Source organism: Neovison vison, chromosome 1 (assembly GCF_020171115.1).
Source record: "Neovison vison isolate M4711 chromosome 1, ASM_NN_V1, whole genome shotgun sequence".
Classification (NCBI taxonomy): domain Eukaryota; kingdom Metazoa; phylum Chordata; class Mammalia; order Carnivora; family Mustelidae; genus Neogale; species Neogale vison.
In genome coordinates, this window is record NC_058091.1 from 117,933,076 (window position 1) to 117,952,362 (window position 19,287).

At 39.2% G+C, this 19,287-nt stretch overlaps 1 protein-coding gene across 2 annotated transcripts in view; it reads right to left on the reverse strand.

Moving 5' to 3' along the window:
* The window catches only part of UHRF1BP1 (UHRF1 binding protein 1), a 65,441-nt gene that overhangs the window by 35,253 nt on the left and 10,901 nt on the right, over positions 1 to 19,287 (reverse strand). For both annotated transcript variants that reach the window (XM_044254998.1, XM_044254994.1), the window contains exons 2-4: positions 1,505 to 1,667; positions 1,366 to 1,404; positions 585 to 676 (exon numbers count right to left, since the gene is read on the reverse strand). In XM_044254998.1, the coding sequence (XP_044110933.1) occupies positions 585 to 676; positions 1,366 to 1,404; positions 1,505 to 1,667 (294 nt within the window). The remainder of the gene's footprint in view (positions 1 to 584; positions 677 to 1,365; positions 1,405 to 1,504; positions 1,668 to 19,287) is intronic.

The window sequence follows — 19,287 nt, forward strand, 5'->3', positions numbered from 1 at the left end:
TTTGTGTATTTTTTCCTTCTTTCTTCAAAGTCCCTGTCTGTTAAAAACACAATATCTTGGGGCACCTGGGTGGCTCAGTGGTTAAGGCCTCTGCCTTCAGCTCAGGTCATGATCTTAGGGTCCTGGGATTGAGCCCCGCAACAGACTCTCTGCCAAGCAGAGAGCCTGCTTCTCCCCAGCTCGCTCTCTGCCTCCCTCTCTGCCTACTTGTGATCTCTGTGTCAAATAAATAAATAAAATCTTTTTTTAAAAAAAGACACAGTATCTAGAAGTATTTACAGATGGAATCATATGGTGTCTGGAATTTGTTTTCAAAGACTACAGTGCATGCCATGCTCGTACAAGCGTGCGCACGCACGCACACACACACACACACACACACACACAGGCAAGAAAAGGTGAAACTAGAATGGCAACATGTTGACATCTGTTGAAATCAGATCTTAGGTGCCTGGGGGTTGATTATACCATTCTCTCCATTTTAGTGTAGGTTGGAAAATTCCCAAATAAAAAGTTCATTTTTCACTAAAAGTTGATATGGAACAGTTAACATGTTGGAAATGAAAGGGACCTAAGCAACTAACCTCTGTCCTGAAGCGAGGGCAATAGGAGACTGTCCATTTGGGGGCCGAGGCTCCTCACATGTCTTCATCTCCACCTCTACCTTATCCAGACACTGAAATAAAAGCCACGGAGAGCTAAGCATCTGCACAAAAACCCACACAGCACACGGTGCATCTTATCCATCCCTACACTGTACTGCCTAGTTGAGTGCTGTGCCTACAGTGGGCAGACAATAAATATTTGTCAAACGAATGAACAAACTGAAATGCAAGGAGAGGCCTCATCTTTCCTCTTCCATGTCCGTTAGCAGCAGAACTCTGGGACAAGCATAGGATTAGCTCACAGCAGAAAACTACAATATAAACCCAAGTTACAGAGGTATTACCATCCCTGGGGATTCCAGTTTTTGGATGAAATATATATTGGTGAGTTCCTGAAGGGCTTTCAGCTAATCACCCAATAGTCAACATGAACTAGATTTCTAATTTTTTCTCTGTCAAGATTCCAAAGAAAATCCAGAAGTAGAACCTGGGCAGCAAAATCTGTTATAAAAAACAAAAGGTAAAACAACCGAGGACTCCTTGGTCTTGTGTCTCAGTGCTAACTGCTACACCGCACAGTAATTTCAGAATAAGCCCAGAAAACAGTCACTCTCAGAGAGAAGCTCACAAACCAGACAGAGCAAACACCAGTCCCAAAAGGGTTAGCCTGTCAGGACTCCTCCCCATCTCCTCTCAGATCTTTTAAAATCCCATCCCAGACATCCCCATTCGATTACTTGCAATCAAGAAAGGCCATTACCAAGCAAATGGGGTGTGTCTTCAACTTTGTCCACTGGATCTGAAAGAGGAAAGCAACACTCAGGGCTGTGGGAGCTTCCCCTCAAGAAAACATGCCTGCTGGCCAAGGACAGCAACAGCACTCTGACCCCCATTCTCACCCGGATGGAGGCCCTGTTGCAGTAGACCCGAGTAATGGCTAACCAGGTGGGCAGCTCCAGCACATTCTGTAGAACCTCTTCATCCAGCTCCAGGTTGGTCAGCTGACCCTCCCCTTTCAGGGTGCTCAAATTGATTTTGTCTGGGGAAAGATTCTTGGTGAACCTGAAAAGAGTAAAGGTAAGAAGCTATTATTTCCATGGAAATCCACTAAACGGGCATGATAGCCAACACTTTTCAATTTGGAGAAAAGAGAAAGTTAAAGAACAAGTGTTGACTAATGACCACACTGTCTCTATGCCAAGTAAGATGTTAGGTCAGACCAACCATTCTACTCATTATTGTGTGACCTTTCTACTCAAGCACCTACAAAGAGGATTCTGGAGAAATGGCAGTGGCAACATAGCCTTTGTTATTTCTGAATCCCCACATTCAAACAGAGCAACTAGATAACACCACAAAAAGCCCACGGACAGTACCTATTACAAAACTAGAAGACAAATCATCCTCATAAAACTCCATATAAAGAGGGAAAAACATCAAGGCCCATCAGATACAAGTGCTATAAGCCACTGTGCAGATCAACACAGAGGGAAAGCAATAGGGCCTCTGACAGACCAGAGGACGGAAGAAGCCCAAGCTAGCCAAGTTTTAAATGAAAAGCAGCGTGGTCCAATCTGATTGCAGAGACTGAAACTAATGGGGTTGAGTCCACTGCAAGAGGTCCCCAGGGAGGCCCAAAGGACCTGGAGCAGTCTAGCCTTTTAAACTCAGGGAACTTACCAAGGCTCCTTCCTAGGATAGGGCATCCACATTGAAAAGAAACTGCTGAGAGAAATCCAAATTGAGCAAGATAGGAAAAACAGAAATAAAGAGAAGAGATGGTATAGACAAAAAAGTGGGAGGTGGCAGTGGACTGACCAGGATATCTCAGAAAATAAGTCATACTTATTATGAAGTTAGAATGTGAAACAGTAACAGGCTAATTGCTGGCTTGTTAAGTTGGGTCAAATGAAATCCTAGACCCTTACACATACCTTTACTCATGTGATCAAGGAAGACCCCCACACACACACATACAGTCCTGCAAATGAGCCTGAATCTCATCATGCTTTACTAGGTCCACCTGCTAATTTGTAGGAACTACAGAGAACAGAGGGAAACCCCTGAACTGCACCATAAGCAAGCAATCAGCAAAATGCAGACCATGGGAAACTATATATAGGTCAAGTCACCTGGACATAATTCCCACAGGTCAGTCTTCTCAATTGTCTCACACTTAGTCTCTCCAGTCTGCTCATGTGCTCTTGCCTCCCCCTTTTCTGAAGCATTCTCCCCACAATTTGCCATTCAAGGCCCACTGCAAGACTTCTCACTGAGGCTTTTTCCCTCACTGCTGCAACTCACATGAAACCTTTTTTCTTCTACATCTCTGGAAGCTGACATTTCAGTCATAATCACAGAGGATCTTGGATAGTTTCTAATTCTCGCCTATGTAACCACCCCTGTGTGATTAGATGTGAAGCCCTGTGACATCAGAGGCTCAGTCTCAGCTGTCCCTCCTAATCAAAATGATCATCTGACACACCTACATACCTCTCAGCTAACTATCCTGCAGGCTACCTACTCCCAAGCTCCCTTCTCCCATCTTTCTGGTTAGATCAATGTAAGGTCAGTTACTCACAGCATATCCCTCTCACCTGTATAACAAATTGTCTATGACAAATCTCATGCCTGTAATTCTCATTGTTGCTGCCTCTCAGAGTCACTATTTTCCACCCCAATAATGAATTCTATTTTGCCCTCCGTCCATAACTATACTTAGTCCTTACATATATTAGATGCTAATAACTGAATTTAGAGTTACATATTGTTTACCGACTTATATTTTTTCACATATATCCTTTCCCATGACTAAACTATATTTTAGTGATTTTGGTTGTCCTTGGACCATAAGATCGTGACATGCAAGAGTTGTATCCTCACCATTTTTTTCTATGGTGCCTAAAATGGTACTATGTAAAAAGGCTCTTTAACGATTTTTAAATGATAGTAAAAATTTTTTACAAGTTTCTAAACATGCAAAAAATATTATATGATATTAAGGAATTCATAGAACTGCACTGGCATGATGACAAATTCAGGAAACTGCTTACCTATGAGACAAGGGGAAGGATCCACAGGAAACTGCATCTGTACGAATAATACTTACTTGTCATGTTGGGAGGGGACTGTCGCGCTATTCATTATATTACTCTCTATACCTTTTTGTGCAGCAAGTATTTCAAAATAATTCTAAGATTTCTATCAATTACCTATTATATGTACTTGCTGTTGGGAGAGCTATTCCCCCATGGGTCTCTCACATTCCTACGTGTCTTGCTGAATATGCCAAAAATGCGTGACCCTGACCACTGCTTACCCAGGCCACTTTTCAGGACTGTGTTTGAAAAGATCAGCTTTGGGAGATAAAGTAATATGCACCACCCTAGGGTGCCTGGGTGGCTCAGTGGGTTAAGCCGCTGCCTTCGGCTCAGGTCATGATCTCAGGGTCCTGGGATCAAGTCCCGCATCAGGCTCTCTGTTCAGCAGGGAGCCCGCTTCCTTCTCTCTCTGCCTGCCTCTCTGCCTACTTGTGATCTCTCTGTCAAATAAATAAATAAATAAAATCTTTAAAAAAAAAAAAAATCAGAGCAGACTTGCTTATCACTTACTACAAAAACAACGGTTTCCCCAAGTTCAATGCTCCATTCTTAGAACTTATGTGTAAACATCCATTTGGGCCACTCTAATGGGACTTGAAAGGGCAAGGGGAACTAATGCAAACATGCTTGTGCTACTTCTGGACTATGAGTAATAAAGTCCTTGGTCTCTGATCCAGGAGTCTCTTGTGCTCTGTCAGCATCACATGAACTACAGCAGACTAATTATTAGCTTCTAAGTAGGGTAAAATAAAATCCTATACCCTTACACATACTTTTACTGACTTCAGTTCATAAAAAAAAGTTTAATCAACATTTACTGGGTATGAGCCAATTTTATTCTCTAGACCCAAAAGACAAGTTTCTTTCTCCCCCCACTTTTTTAAAAAAATATTTTCTTTTTATTTATTTGACAGACAGAGATCACAAGTAGGCAGAGAGGCAGGCAGAGAGAGAGAGAGAGGGGAGGAGGAAACAGGCTCCCTGCCGAGCAGAGAGCCCCATACGGGGCTTGATCCCAGGGAGCTGAAAGCAGAAGTTTAACTCACTGAGCCACCCAGGCGCCCCTCTTTCTTCCTTTTTTTTTTTTTTAAAGGTTTTATTTATTTGTCAGAGAAAGAGCACAAGCAGGGGGAGCAGCAGGCAGAGCAGGCAGAGGAAGAAGCAGGCTCCCCGCTGAGTAAGGAGCCCAAGGCGGGCGGGGCTCAATCCCAGGGCCCTGTGATCATGACCTGAGCCAAAGACAGCTGCTTAACTGACTGAGCCACCCAGTCATTCCGATAAAAACCATTTTTAAGAAAAGAAAGTGATAGGGACTTTTCAAGGATATTTCTCTCTGAAAAAAAAGAGGAACATACTTTGAATGAAACATAAACACAGTCAAAAGTAAGTTATACTGCATGTTAGCACTGACATTCTCGAAGTGATTATACTAAATAAGCACCATGTATTTAACTTCTACATTGTGTTCTATGCAAAACTATCTGCAGCTCCATTATAAAATACATTACTTTTCAAGCCTTGAAAAAAAAAAAGTATGAGATTGTGTTATAGTTCAACCTAACCTTGCCACTATTTAGGGTACTGTGTCTCAAACGATGGTCCTGTGATCACATGGGTAGAATCACTTTGGCATATGTTTATATTAACATGCAGATTATTGGGCTGCCCTCCAGATATGCTGCATCACAATGGAGACAGGAGTAAGGAATCTGCATTTCTCTAAAGTTTGGAAATGGTTTGAGTTTTCAGTTAACCAGCTAAAGTAATTCAGGGAAGGGAAAATGGGAGGCTCAAGATGGAAAAGAGATTCATAGTCAATTAATTCTTCAAGAACAGAAATGTTTTCAACTTCTATCCTTATAGCGTGGTGTTTAAGAGCATGGGCTTTAGAGTTAGACTTGGGCTCAAAACCTGGCTCTCTCACTTGCTAATGCTGTGACTAACTGTTCAGTCAACTTTACAGGACTGCTGGGATTATAGAGCTAACTAATAGACATTAAATATCTGGCATTTAAGTGCTCAATAAATAAACAGTCATCATTATTTCTGGATTCCATTGCTTGTCTTTAGACAAGGATTAAATTATTATCTTTAAAAAAGGGTTTGGGAGGCTTATATTATTATCCTAGGACTCAAGATGTCTTGAAGAGACAACCCCTCAGATCTCTTTCTATCTCAGTGTATCATCTTCCATTCCTAGTATGCCTATTTCTATCCTTTCTACCCAAGTGTCTACAAATTGAAATCTGGACAAGGTTGAAACTGAATTAATGTTCTCTACAAAGCCTTTCCATTATATCCCACTCTGGCTCCAGGAATAGATTTTCACCCCTTGTCTCTCTAATACTACTGGGTCACAAGAGAACTGAAGACAGGGAACAAAATTATCAAGGAAGCTAGTAAAAAATCAAGCTTGTAAACAAATTAAAACCAACAAATTAAAAACCAACAAATTAAAAACAGGTCTATAGGTGGTAACCAGCAGAGTTCTATGAACTTTGTAACCATGTCATCTGGCAAATGACAGCACTGACTTCTTCAGGGCAGTTCTGTGGAGGAGAGAACCCTGTGACCAATTCATCCTGACAGTAACTGGGTGGGCTGATCTTGGAAGTAAGTGCAAGTGTGTGAACACCAGCCAGCCAGGACAACAGACTAATCTCAGTGAGGCCTGCTCACCAGCCTCTTGGCATACTACAAAACCCAGGAGAACCTGTCTTCCTGCCCCAAAGATCCAGATGAAAAGTGATCACTTTTTTTTTTTTCCAGATGAAACGTGATCATTCATATTTCCAGGTAGGGCACAGAATAACCAACAGGATAAACTTCCTTTTATTATATAATTTTGGCTATAGGAATAAAGAATCTCTCTAGAGATTACATGCAGATCTGTGGACCACCATGACTATTCTCCCCTAACAGTAATAATGATAAATATTTGCTTTTTCATTTATCTTTTAGTATTTACTTTTACTATTCAACAAAAGATGGATAGCTTATCATTAGCTTCTCAAAAAACACAGTAAGAATTCCTCAAATGATTTCGACTGCATTTTATAGTAATAACAAAGAATAGGTAAAAAGGTAATCCACAGGGCCTGTTGTAGAGGATTGTGGAGGTTCGCTGAACCAAGGAAACCAGATCTGAGATCTGATCTGAAACCACTTTACTCAGCATCTGTGTTCCTAACTGAGGAATAGTATCACTGATTCCAGGGTTGCTGAAAAGGCTAATGGAAGCCTTCTATTTATTCCACTTCAAGTATGTCGGGAAACATTTTTCTGGCCATCTGTTACTGTTATAGAGCATAGAAGCTAAGACGAAACCAAGTTGGAGAAACAGATTTTGATCAGGTTTCATTTCTGCCAGGGGACTGCAATCTGCCAAACAGACAACAGAGAAAGACTCTCCGACATCTTTGTGAAAATGTACCACATTAGGAAGTGAGAATTCTTAGACTTTCAGCTTCACAGCATTTCAGAGTAGAAGGAATCTTAAACAATCATTTAGTCCAAATCTACAATTTGCAAATGGCCGGGAAGTTAAATGACTTGTCCAGCTAGCCAGTGGTAAAATCCTGCAACAAGTCAATGGCAGAAATGAGACAACCCCGCATTCACTCAATTTTCTACTCTGAAATTCAGTACTTTTATTGTTAGTAATACAGTAAATAAGTTGCAATAAGCAGTCTGCTTCAGGTCCCACAGAAATTGAACCCCACAAGAGCAAAAATGTCTACAAATACACTTCACTTCCTTCATTTCTTTCCCCACTAAGGTGATCACAGCTCAGGCCTTGGTTTCTAAGCCTCCTACCCAAATTCATATCAAAGTATTTTCACCGCCCAGCCACACCACAGGTATTAGCAAAAATATAACATATCAAGCCACTGATTAAACATGGGGTCCCTAAATCACCTAAACAAACCATCTCGGCCACTAAAGTAGCTAACATTATTCCATCCTAGATAACACGCTGGAATACGCCATTCAGTCTTAGAAGTTTGCCCTAACAGGTTTTACTCTCAAAACTTAATACACGAACAGATATATGCTTTTCTTAGAAGAAAATGCTGTCCTTCTGGATTTTTGTTTTCAAAGTTTTTAACTGTTTCATTTAAGGTGCAGTTTATATACAATGGCTTATTTCTGAACTTTGTATTTTGTTCTGATGATCTACTTCATTCTTATGCCAATACCATACTGGCCTTATTATGGCAACTTCATTTTAGGTTTTAAAGTGTAGTATAAACCTCATTCGGCTTTTTTCTCCAAGATTATTTTGGCCATTCTAGGTCCTTTTCATTTCCATATAAATTTTTTAATCAGCCTGCCACTTTCTGTAGGAGGAAGAAAAAAAAGCACCTGCTGAAATTCTAATTGGGATTGCATAGCTGAATTTGGGGAGCTAACATATTAACAAAAATGAGTCAGCCTATCCTTGAACACAGTATACAATCATTGTAGGCACATTTATTTGGATCTTTTTTAACCTCTCTAGGCAATGTTCTGTAGTTTTCCATATGCATCTTTTCTTTATATATATATACACATATACATATATGTATAGTAAAGGACTATTTATTATTAAAGGAAATTGAAATGTTTTCTAGTTGTTTGCTGCTAGAAGATAGAAATAAAAGTGATATCTTTATATTGACTTTTTTTTAAGATTTTATTTTTAAGTAATCTCTACACCCAACATGGGGCTCAAACTTACAATCCTGAGATCAAGAGTCACACGCTCCACTGACTGAGGCAGCCAGGCATCCCTATATTGACTCAGTATCCTACTACCTTACTAAATTCAGTTATTAATTCTAGTGGTTGTTTTCTAGGTTCCTTAGGATTTTCTATGTAAACAATTATATCTGTGAATTGAAGTATACTTATTATGAAGTATAACAAGATTATATTTCATTTCCAATCTTTGTAAAAGTTGATATTTATCTATTAATCTTGTATGCTGCAACCTTGCTAAGCTAACTTATCAGTTCTAGTAACTTTTTTTTAAAAAGCCATAAAATTTCTACATAGACATTCATGTTGTCTGCAACATCTGTCAGGCTTCTGTTACCATGTTAAACAGATGGGAAGTGTTTCCCTTCTCTATTTCTCTAAAGAATTTGTGTTAAATGAGTATTATTTCTTACTTAAATGTTCAAAAGAAGTCATCAATAAAACTGGACCTGGAGTTTTCTTTATAAAAAAAGGTTCTGGGCGCCTGGGTGGCTCAGTGGGTTAAAGCCTCTGCCTTTGGCTCGGGTCATGATCTCAGGGTCCTGAGATCGAGCCCTGCATCGGGCTCTCTGCTCAGTAGGGAGCCTGCTTCCCCCACTCCTCTCTCTCTGCCTGCCTCTCTGCCTACTTGTGATCTCTATCTGTCAAATAAATAAATAAAATCTTTAAAAAAAAAAGGTTCTGATAACAAATGCAATTTCTTTAATAAGGCTACTCATATATTCTGTTTTCTGTTTCATTGCCAGTTCTGGTAAGCTATGTTTTTCAAATAATTATGTGCATTTCATCTAAGTTGAATTTTTTTTTTTAAGATTTTATTTATTTATTTGAGAGAGAGAGACAGTGAGAGAGAGCACGAGCACGAGCGAGGAGAAGGTCAGAGAGCGAAGCAGACTCCCCATGGAGCTGGGAGCCTGATGCGGGACTCGATCCCGGGACTCCAGGATCACGCCCTGAGCCGAAGGCAGTCGTCCAACCAACTGAGCCACCCAGGCGTCCCTCTAAGTTGAATTTTTTGACAAAAGATATTCATAACATCCCTTAGTACCTTTTAACATCTGTAAGATCTATCTATATACCCTCTTTCATTCCTCATAGTATTTATTATTGTTTTTTGGTCAGTTTCACTAAAGGTTAATTTTAATATTTAAAAAAAAACTTCTGTATTATATTTCTCTGTTTTTGTCCTATTTTCAATTTCAGTGATTTCTTTTTTTCCTTATTCTACTTACTTGGAATTTATTTTGCTCATGTTTTTCTAGCATCTTAAGTTGGAAACTTCAATCACTAATTTTTTAAACTTTTCCCTAATATAAGTTTTTAAAGCTATATATTTCTCAATACTCACTTTATCTGCTACATCCCATAAGTTTTAATATGTTGAATTTTCATTGTCAACTAGCTAGAAATATTTTCTAATTTCTTTTATAATGCTTTCTTTGACCATGACCTATTTAGAAATGTATTTTAAATATTCCAAATTTGCAGGGCCTTTCTAGTTATATTATTGATATTGATTTTTAATTTAATTCCACACTATAGGCAGGGAACACACTATGTATCTTCTCAATATTATGAAATGTATTGAAACATATTTTATAATTTAGAGTGTGGTCTGTTTTGGTGAGCATTCCCTGTGCACTTGAAAAGAACACACATTCTTCAGTTGTTACTTATAGTATTCTGTGTCAATTTGGCAAAGCAATGCATAATGTTATTCAGATTTTTTTAAATAAGTATTTTTGTTTTGTTTTGTTTTGTTTTAAAGACGTTCTTTATTTGAGAGAGTGAGACAGATTGCATATGCAGGGGAGAGGGGCAAAAGGAGAGGGAGAAGCAGGCTCCTTGCTGAGCAGAGAGCCCCACACGGGCTGGATCCCAGGACCCTGGGGTCACAATCTGAGCCGAAGGCAGATGCTTAAGCGACTGAGCCACCCAGGCACCCCAGATCTTCTGTATTGTTATTTATATTTCTCAAGTTGTTCTATCAACTACTGAGGGAGGAGTATTAAAAACACCAAATTATAATTGTGGATTTGTCCTTTTCTGCTTTTAATTCTTTGGTTTAATTGTTGAATTTTCTGCTTTTGTTTGGTTTCATGTGTATTTTTTTAACTGTTCTTTTTAAAGATTTTATTCATTTGAGAGACAGTGCACACATGCACACACAGGTGGAGATGGGGATGGGGAAAGAGCAGAGGGTGAGGGAGAGAGAGAATCTCAAGCAGACTCCCCACTGAGTGCAGAGCCTAATGTGGGGCTTGATCTCCTGACCCCAAGACCATGACCTGAGCCAAAATCAAGAGTCAAATGGCTAACCAACTGAGCCACCCAGGACCCCCTTGTTTTATGTGTACTGAAGCTCTTTTTTTTAGGTTCATAAACATTAATGATTGTGTCTTTCTGATGAAATGATCCCTTTCCTATGAAATGTTTATCTCTAGCAGTAAACTTTGTCTTGAAGTCTATTTTGCCTGATGATAATATAGCTACTCCAGCATTCGTCTCTTACTGTTCACATGGTGTACCTTTCATCATCTTCTCACTTTCAATCTGTGTTTAGCCCTTTTTCATCCAGTCTGACAACCTATGCTGGAATGGTCAATCCATTTACATTTAATGTAATTATGATACTGGTTAGATTTTGGTTTACCATTCTATTTGCGCCGTTTTTTCCCCCCTCAATTCCTCTTTTACTGCCTTCTTTTTAGGTTAACCTAATTATTTTTAGTATCTCATTGTAACTATTTTATGGGCTTTTTGGCTGTATCTCTTTACATGTGTGTCAGAAAGACAGAGAGACAGAGATTGCTCTATGGAAACAATATGTAAACTTATCACAATCTAGTTACAACTAACATTGTACTACTTCACATAAGAATATAGCAACCTTTGCAAAATAGTTCATTTATTGCCCTTCACCTTTTGGACTAAATTGTCATATATATTACATCTATAGTAGTCCCTCTTTATCCACAAGGGCTACATCCCAAAACCCCCAGGGATGCCTGAAATTGCAGATAGAACGGAATTCTATATATACTGGGGTTTTTTTCTATTAATACATAAACATGTATATGTTTGCGTATTTACATAACATATATATACATACATATAACGTAATACATACATGACAAAGTTTAATTTATGATTTAGGCACAGTAAGAGATTAGCAATAATAATAAAATAGAATAATTATAAGTATATACTGTAATAAAAATTATATGAATGTGGTCTCTCTCAAAATATCTTATTTTACTATACTCACCCTTCTAGGGATGATGTAGAAAGATAAAATGCCTGCGGGATGAGTTGAAGTGAGGTGACTGATGTAGGTACTATGACACAGCGTCAGGCTACTACTGACCTTCTAATGACATGTCAGGAGGATAATCTGCTTCTGGACTGCAGGTGACCACAGGTTACCAAAATCATGGAAAGCAAAACTATGGATAAGGGGAGAGTTACTGTACATATGTCACAGACCTACAAAATAGTATTAGACATAAATCTTGTCTTTTAAAGAAACTGAGAATAAAAAATAGTCTCTTACACCTAGATTTCCAGTGTTCCTCTCTCTTTCCTATAGATCCCAATTCCCATCTGCTATCATTCCTCTTCAATCTGAAGAACTTTCTTCATTATCTCTTTTTTTTTAATTTTTATTTATTTAACAGAGAGTGTTCACAAGTAGGCAGAGGCAGGCAGAGAGAGGGGGAAGCAGACTCCCTGCTGAGCAGAGAGCCTGAGGCAGGACTCCATCCTAGGACCCTGAGATCATGACCTGAGCAGAAGGCAGAGGCTTTAACCCACTGAGCCACCCAGGCGCCCTAAAAATTTTCTTTCTTTCTTCCTTCCTTTCTTTGTTTGGCAGGGATAACAAGCAGGCAGAGAGGCAGGCAGAGAGAGAGAGGAGGAAGCAGGCTCCCCGCTGAGCAGAGAGCCTGATGCGGGGCTCCATCCCAGGACCCTGGAATCATGACCTGAGCCAAAGACAGAGGCTTTAACCCACTGAGCCACCCAGACATGCCATTATCTCTTATCGTACAACTAGGATTCTCTCAGTTTTCATTTGTCTAAAAATGCCTTTACCTTCCATTTTAAAAAAATATTTAAGCTGGATATGGAATTCTAGGTTGAGAGCTTCTTTCAGAATTTTAAAGATATCATCCCATTGTCTTCTTGCCTCTGTTGTTATTGACGAGAAGCGTGCCTTTAATTTAGATCACTGTTCTCCTTTGTGTGATAAGTCATTTTCCTCTGGCTTCTCTCAAGTTTTTCTCTTTCTCTTTTGTTTTTCAGCAGTATGACTGTGATGTACCTTGAACAGTCTTTGTATTTATCCTGCTTAAGGTTGACTGAGCTTAGATTCTATAAATCTGTTGTTGTTTTTTTAAAAGACTTTATTTATTTGACAGAGAGAGACACAGAGAGAGAAGGAACACAAGCAGGGGGAGTGGGAGAGGTCAGAATTTGGCTTCCCACCAAACAGGGAGCTGGATGTGGGGCTCAATCCCAGGATGCTGGGATCATGACCTGAGCCGAAGGTAGACACTTAACGACTGAGCTACCCAGGTGCCCCTATAAATCTGTTTTTCACCAAACTTGGAACTTTCAGCTATTATTTCTTTTTAATAACATCCCTACTGAAATTAATTCATATACCATATACACATTCATTTAAAATATATAATTCAGGGGCACCTGGGTGGCTCAGTGGGTTAAAGCCTCTGCTTTCGGCTCATGTCATGATCCTAGGGTCCTGGGATCGAGCCCCGCATCGGGCTCTCTGCTCCGCAGGGAGCCTGCTTCTTCCTCTCTCTCTGCCTGCCTCTCTGCCTACTTGTGATCTCTACCTGTCAAATAAATAAATAAGATCTTTTAAAAAATAGAATAAAATAAATAAAATAAAATATACAATTCAACAGTTTTTAGTATATTCAAAGAGTTGTGCAACCATAAGCTTAATCAACTTTAGAATGTTTTCATAGCCCTCTTCCAAAAAAACACTTCCAAAAAAACCTGTACCCTTCAGCTATCATCCCCATTTTCCTTGTTTCCCCTAACCTGGTAACCATTATTCTATTTTCTGTCTCTATAGATTTGCCTATCCTGGACATTTAATATAAACAGAATTATATAATACGTGGTCTCTTGTGACTAGCTTCTTTCACTTAGCATATTCTCAAGGTTCATCCATGTTATGACAGGAATCAGCACTTCTTTGCCTTTTTATGGTCAAAAATATTCCATTATATGGATACTCCACATTTTGTTTATCCACTCATCAGCTGATGAACATTTGGGTTGTTTCTTATTTGGGGGTATTATGAATATTGTTGCTATGAACATGCAAGAACGAGTTTTTGTGTGGACATAAGCTTTTATTTCTGTTGGGTAGGAATGGAACTGCTGGTAAAATGGTAACTCTACTTTTTCAGGAACTGCCTGGCTGTTTTCCTTAGTGGCTACACCATGTTACAGCCCTACCAGCTGTGTTTCATTAGAGTTCCAATTGCTCCACATCCTCACCAATATCTGTTATTATCTGTCTTTTTTATTACAGTCATCCTTATAGCCACTGTAATTTTGATCTGCCTTTCTCTGATGGCTTGATAACATTATCTTTTCATATGTTTGTGGCCATTTATGCATCTTCTTTAAAGAAATGTCTGGGGCCACTTGGATGCCTCGGTCCATTAAATGTCTGCCTTTAGCTCAGGTCATGATTCCAGGGTCCTGGGATTGAGCCCTGCATTGGGCTCCCTGCTCTGTGGGAGGCCCCTTCTCCTTCTGCCACTCCCCCTGAGAAGAGTGCTTTCTCACTCTCTCTGTCAAATAAATAAATAAAATCTTTTGAGAGAAAGAGAGAGAGAGAAAGAAGAAGGAAGGGAGGGAGAGAGAGAAAAGAAAGGTCTATTCAGATCTTTTGTCCATTTTTAAATTGGGTTGTCTTTATTATTTAGTTGTCAGACATTATTTCTTCAAAAAAAATTTTTGAAGATTTTATTTATTTATTCAATAGGGAGATAACAAGCAGACAGAGAGTCAGGCAGAGAGAGGAAGAAGCAGGCTCCCCACTGAGCAGAGAGACCGATGCGGGGCTCGATCCCAGGACCCTGAGATCATGACCCAAGCCGAAGGCAGGGGCCCAACCCACTGAGCCACCCAGGCACCCCTCTTCAGATATTTTTATCTTGTTTTAGTTTTCTACTATAGCATAACAAATCACTCCAAACCTAGTGCCATAAAACAGTAAGCATTTTATTAAGTTCACAGATTTTGTGCATTAGAAATTCATTCAGGGGACAAATGGGATAGCTTTATCCTGTTTCATGAATTATGGGGCCTCATCTGGGACACCATGAACAGCTGGGAGCTGGTATCACCTAGTGGCTTCTTCACTCACATGGTTGATTGCTGGGCTGAAATGTCTCAAAGGCCAGGTTCAGCAAGGACTGTTAACTGGAGCTCTGTGTAGCTGGGATGTTACTTCCAACTTGATTCTATTGGCCAAAAGAACATGTAGAATGGTAGATACTGTTGCAGCCATCTTTGGAAAATACAATCTGCCAGATGTCTTCTGTCTCCTTTACTTCTAGGACTCCAATTACACATATATTAGTATTGTCACACAGTTACTGACACTGTTTTTGTCTTTTAATCTTTTTTCTCTTTTCTTCAGAGTGGATAATTCCGGCCACTCTATTTTGAAGTTCACCAACCCTTTCTTTAGCCATCTCCAATCTGCTATTAAGCACGTCTAATAAATTTTTCATTTCAAATCAGTTCTAGATTTTACATTTGGTTCTTTTTATAGCTCCCAAGTCTCTGCTGAGATCCTCTATCTGTTTATCTTTTATTACCAAGTTTAATGTCCTTGTTTGATAATTCCAACATCTGAGTCATCTTGGGGTCAATTTCTATTGACTGCTATTCTCAACAATAAGTCACACTTTTCTTCACTGCACATCTAGTCGTTTATTATTGTATAGTGGACATTATTGAAATTCTAAATTCTGTCAGTCTTCCTCTGAAGAGTGAATTTTATTCTACTGGGAAATTAACTTGGCTAAATTCATACTTCAAACTGCCTCCTGGACAAGGGGCAGCAGCTAAACCTCTGTTCAATTCATTCAGCTTTCCAACTACTGCCTTTTCTAGCCTCCATTCTTTCCCCATGCATGTCAAGGATTTGGACAGAATTTAAAAGCAGATTTTAGGGCTCCCTCTTCTGGTTCCCTCCTTTCTGATATTTCTCTCCTCATTCTCCAGTCCCTCTTACAGTCCTGAATTCTATCCTCCAACTCACCAAACTAGTAAAACTATAGACTTTTGCTTGAGTTCTAGCCACCACTCACCGTACAAACTTGGGAGTATCCTCAAGCAAAAGAATTGTGTAAGTGAGAATCAGGCCTGGTACAGTTCCCATCTTTCAAATTTCCTATCGATTTCTGCCAGACTCTCCAATGTCTTCAAGTAGTTATTTTTTTATATACTGTCCAGAGTTCATAACTGTTATCCTGGAAAGGGCTAGGTCAATATAAGATACTCCTATATTATTAGAAGTAGAATCCTTTTCTACTAGATCTCATTGGTATTGTATCATCTCCAAGAGGGAACCATGATGTGAGTTACCAAAAACACATATGACCAGATGTACACAAATGTACTCCCTCAGTATGATAGCTGGCTCAGTATGATAGATGGTAATAGATAAATCATCCTCTTGGTCTGCGAGTGAAGTGCTTATCATAAAAAATTGCAACAGGGGCACCTAGGTGGCTCAGTTGGTTAAGCATCTGCCTTTGGCTCAGGTCATGATCCCAGGGTTCTGGGATTAAGCCTGGCATCAGGCTCCCTCCTCAGCAGGGCGTCAGCTTCTCCCTCCCCTTGCTCTTGTTCTCTCACTTGCTCATTCTCTCTCTCTGTCTCAAATAAATAATCTTTAAAAAATTGAAACAACATAAAAAAAGTATAAAGAGAAAAATAGGTATAAAGGAAAAAATGAGTTTCCAATTCATAGAATAAAATAGAATTATTTTATATATATTTTTCTAAAACTTGCTTTTATTTTCAATGAACAATGTATCTTGGGCATTTTACACTGTCAAATTTTTAAGTACTTTTTAATAATTGGGGAGTTATCTACAAGCAACATCTCTGTATGGAAAATTAGAATTTATTTAATAAAGTCTCTACAGATTGCTCTTTTATACTAATTTCATTAAAAGGCTTATAGGTTTTTCTTACTTGATACCTTCTATAGGATGACCTCATAAAAGTGGAATTGTACATTTTTACATTTTGACAGATTTGCCAAATTTTCCTCTACAAACATGATACTGATTCACACTCTCTATAATTGTAACCAGTCATACACATTTCCCCACACCCACAGTAGCAGTGTAGTCAATGACTTGAAGCACTCACTTTTACCTTACCTTCCCATCCCAGTAGGAGGCCAGTTGATATTCTGGAGACTGTGGAGAGCTTTCTTAATGTTAAACAGTAGCCCTGATGAACATTCTAATTCCCTTCCTAAGCCCAGAGCCTTATTAAAACCCAGCCTTATTAAAACCCTGAAGCCCTAATACCTTGTCTGATTTCAGCCAGTCCTTTTTTTTTTTTCTTCTAAGATTTACTTCTTCAGAGTAATCTCTGAACCCAACATGGGGCTTTAACTTAACAACCCCAAGATCAAGAGTCACATGCCACACCAACTGAGCCAGCCAGGTGCCCCAAGCCAGTCTTCTTCTAGAACTGAATACTTGCAATCTGATCCACTAGCAAGGGTCTAGGCATGTAAGGCATGTTACATATGGGCTCATCTAATTGACTGTTAACACATTTCAGTACCACTTGAAATTATGGCTGTAACTTCTTTTCCAATGTCCTTTCCACATACCTTTTCCCTGGATATCCTAGAATTAGGACGAAGATAGTGGGGGCTCCTTACCAACTCTAATTCAGAAACAGCTGCCCCCTTCCCTCTCAATTCTTTAGCTATTCAGTTCCCATACTGACTGGGTCCCAGATTCTCTCCCCTGAATCAGCCCTAAAGATACTACACGTCATGTCCAAAGTCTTGCAAATCTCACTTTGTTAGAAACATTCCTTGTCATCCTAATATATTCCCTTTAATTTCCTTTGTATTTCCAGGTCTTGACAATTCCCAAAACACATCAACAGTAGAATTAATGAAAACTGAGTATTACAATTCTAATTTTAAGACTTACACCTGGGCTCTTGGATTCATCGAAGTGAAACTGCAGCTGCTAATGCTCAGAATAGGCACTGCTGGTCATTCACTACTGAATGTGAACAGATATTTCTTCATGGCATAGCCTCGAACAATTATTTAAAGAAGTATGCATATAAATTATCTGAGCTTTGAAAATTGCTCAAGAAGGAAACTGAGGAAGAAAGATTTCATACGCGAGGCTGTCCTTAATTTTTGAGCAGAACTGGCCCTAATGTTTGCTTATTTTAAGAGGCAGAGACCGCTCTGGGCACCTGGGTGTCAGAGTTGGTTAAGCATTCGACTCTCGATTTTGGCTCAGGTCTTGATCTCAGGGTCCTGACTTCAAGCCCCACCCTGAGCTCCACGGTGGGCATGGAGCCTATGTAAAAAGGGTGGGGGGGTGCAGAGACTGTTCAAAATGAGTCATGTTTCACATCTGCTGGTGAAAGAAAAGCTTTAGCAATTGAGTAAGAATGCTCAATTAATGTTTACTACTTTGAGTAGTTTCCAGACGGAGATCATTTAATGAACAAACACCTAAGACAGTAGCACAATGACTGACTGAAGTAAATAGGTTCAAACTGTATAAGTAGCTGTGAAGGAAACAAAGAAGAGCTTAAAATAAAAACGAAGGTCTCTAACTCTAAGGAGGGCTATGTACTCCTCAAGAGTTAGAACTGTTTCACTTAGTGTCTGGCGCAAAGTCTAGCGTAAGAATGCTCAGTTAATGTTTACTGACAATAATACAAAGCAAATAAATGGTAACTGCGACATAGATGGGATGAACTAAAGGGTATATCCAACAATCCAGCCACATTCTTCCACACACTGTAAACCAACTATAATACTCTAATGAACCGGACATGTTAAACCAGATTTAAGAGTGTCGTATATAAACACGGAAATAAATTTATCTGTGATGCCGAGAAAAAAGGCACACCCTTCCCATTAGAGACAATAAAAAGTGCCAGGTTTTTAAGAAGAAGAGAGAGATTAGTATATTCTAAAAGCCCTTTCTAGAAGATTTTAAAATAAAAAAAAAAATCAGGAGAGGGACGCCTGGGTGGCGCAGTTGGTTGGACGACTGCCTTCGGCTCAGGGCGTGATCCTGGAGTCCCAGGATCGAGTCCCACATCAGGCTCCCAGCTCCATGGGGAGTCTGCTTCGCTCTCTGACCTTCTCCTCGCTCATTCTCTCTCACTGTCTCTCTCTCTCAAATAAATAAAATAAAAAAAAAAATCTTAAAAAAAAAAAAATCCTTTAAAAAAAAAAATCAGGAGAAATGAAAAAGGAGGATGATATTTCTCTGAGAACAAAAATTATTTTTAAAATAATAGCTAACATTTAATGATTGCTTACTTTATTCCAGACACTATCCTAATATTCCAGACAATGTCCTAAACTGCACTTTGTTACGCATTTTAATTAATTTATTTCTCTCAATATCCCCATGATATAAATGAAAACTATTATCTCCATTCTATAGTAGAGAACTGAAGCATAGAAAGGTCAAATAACTTGCCCAAGATCATAACAAGCTAAGATTCAAAATCAAGCAATACTGCAAGCTCAAGAACTTGCAGCCTTAACTACACTA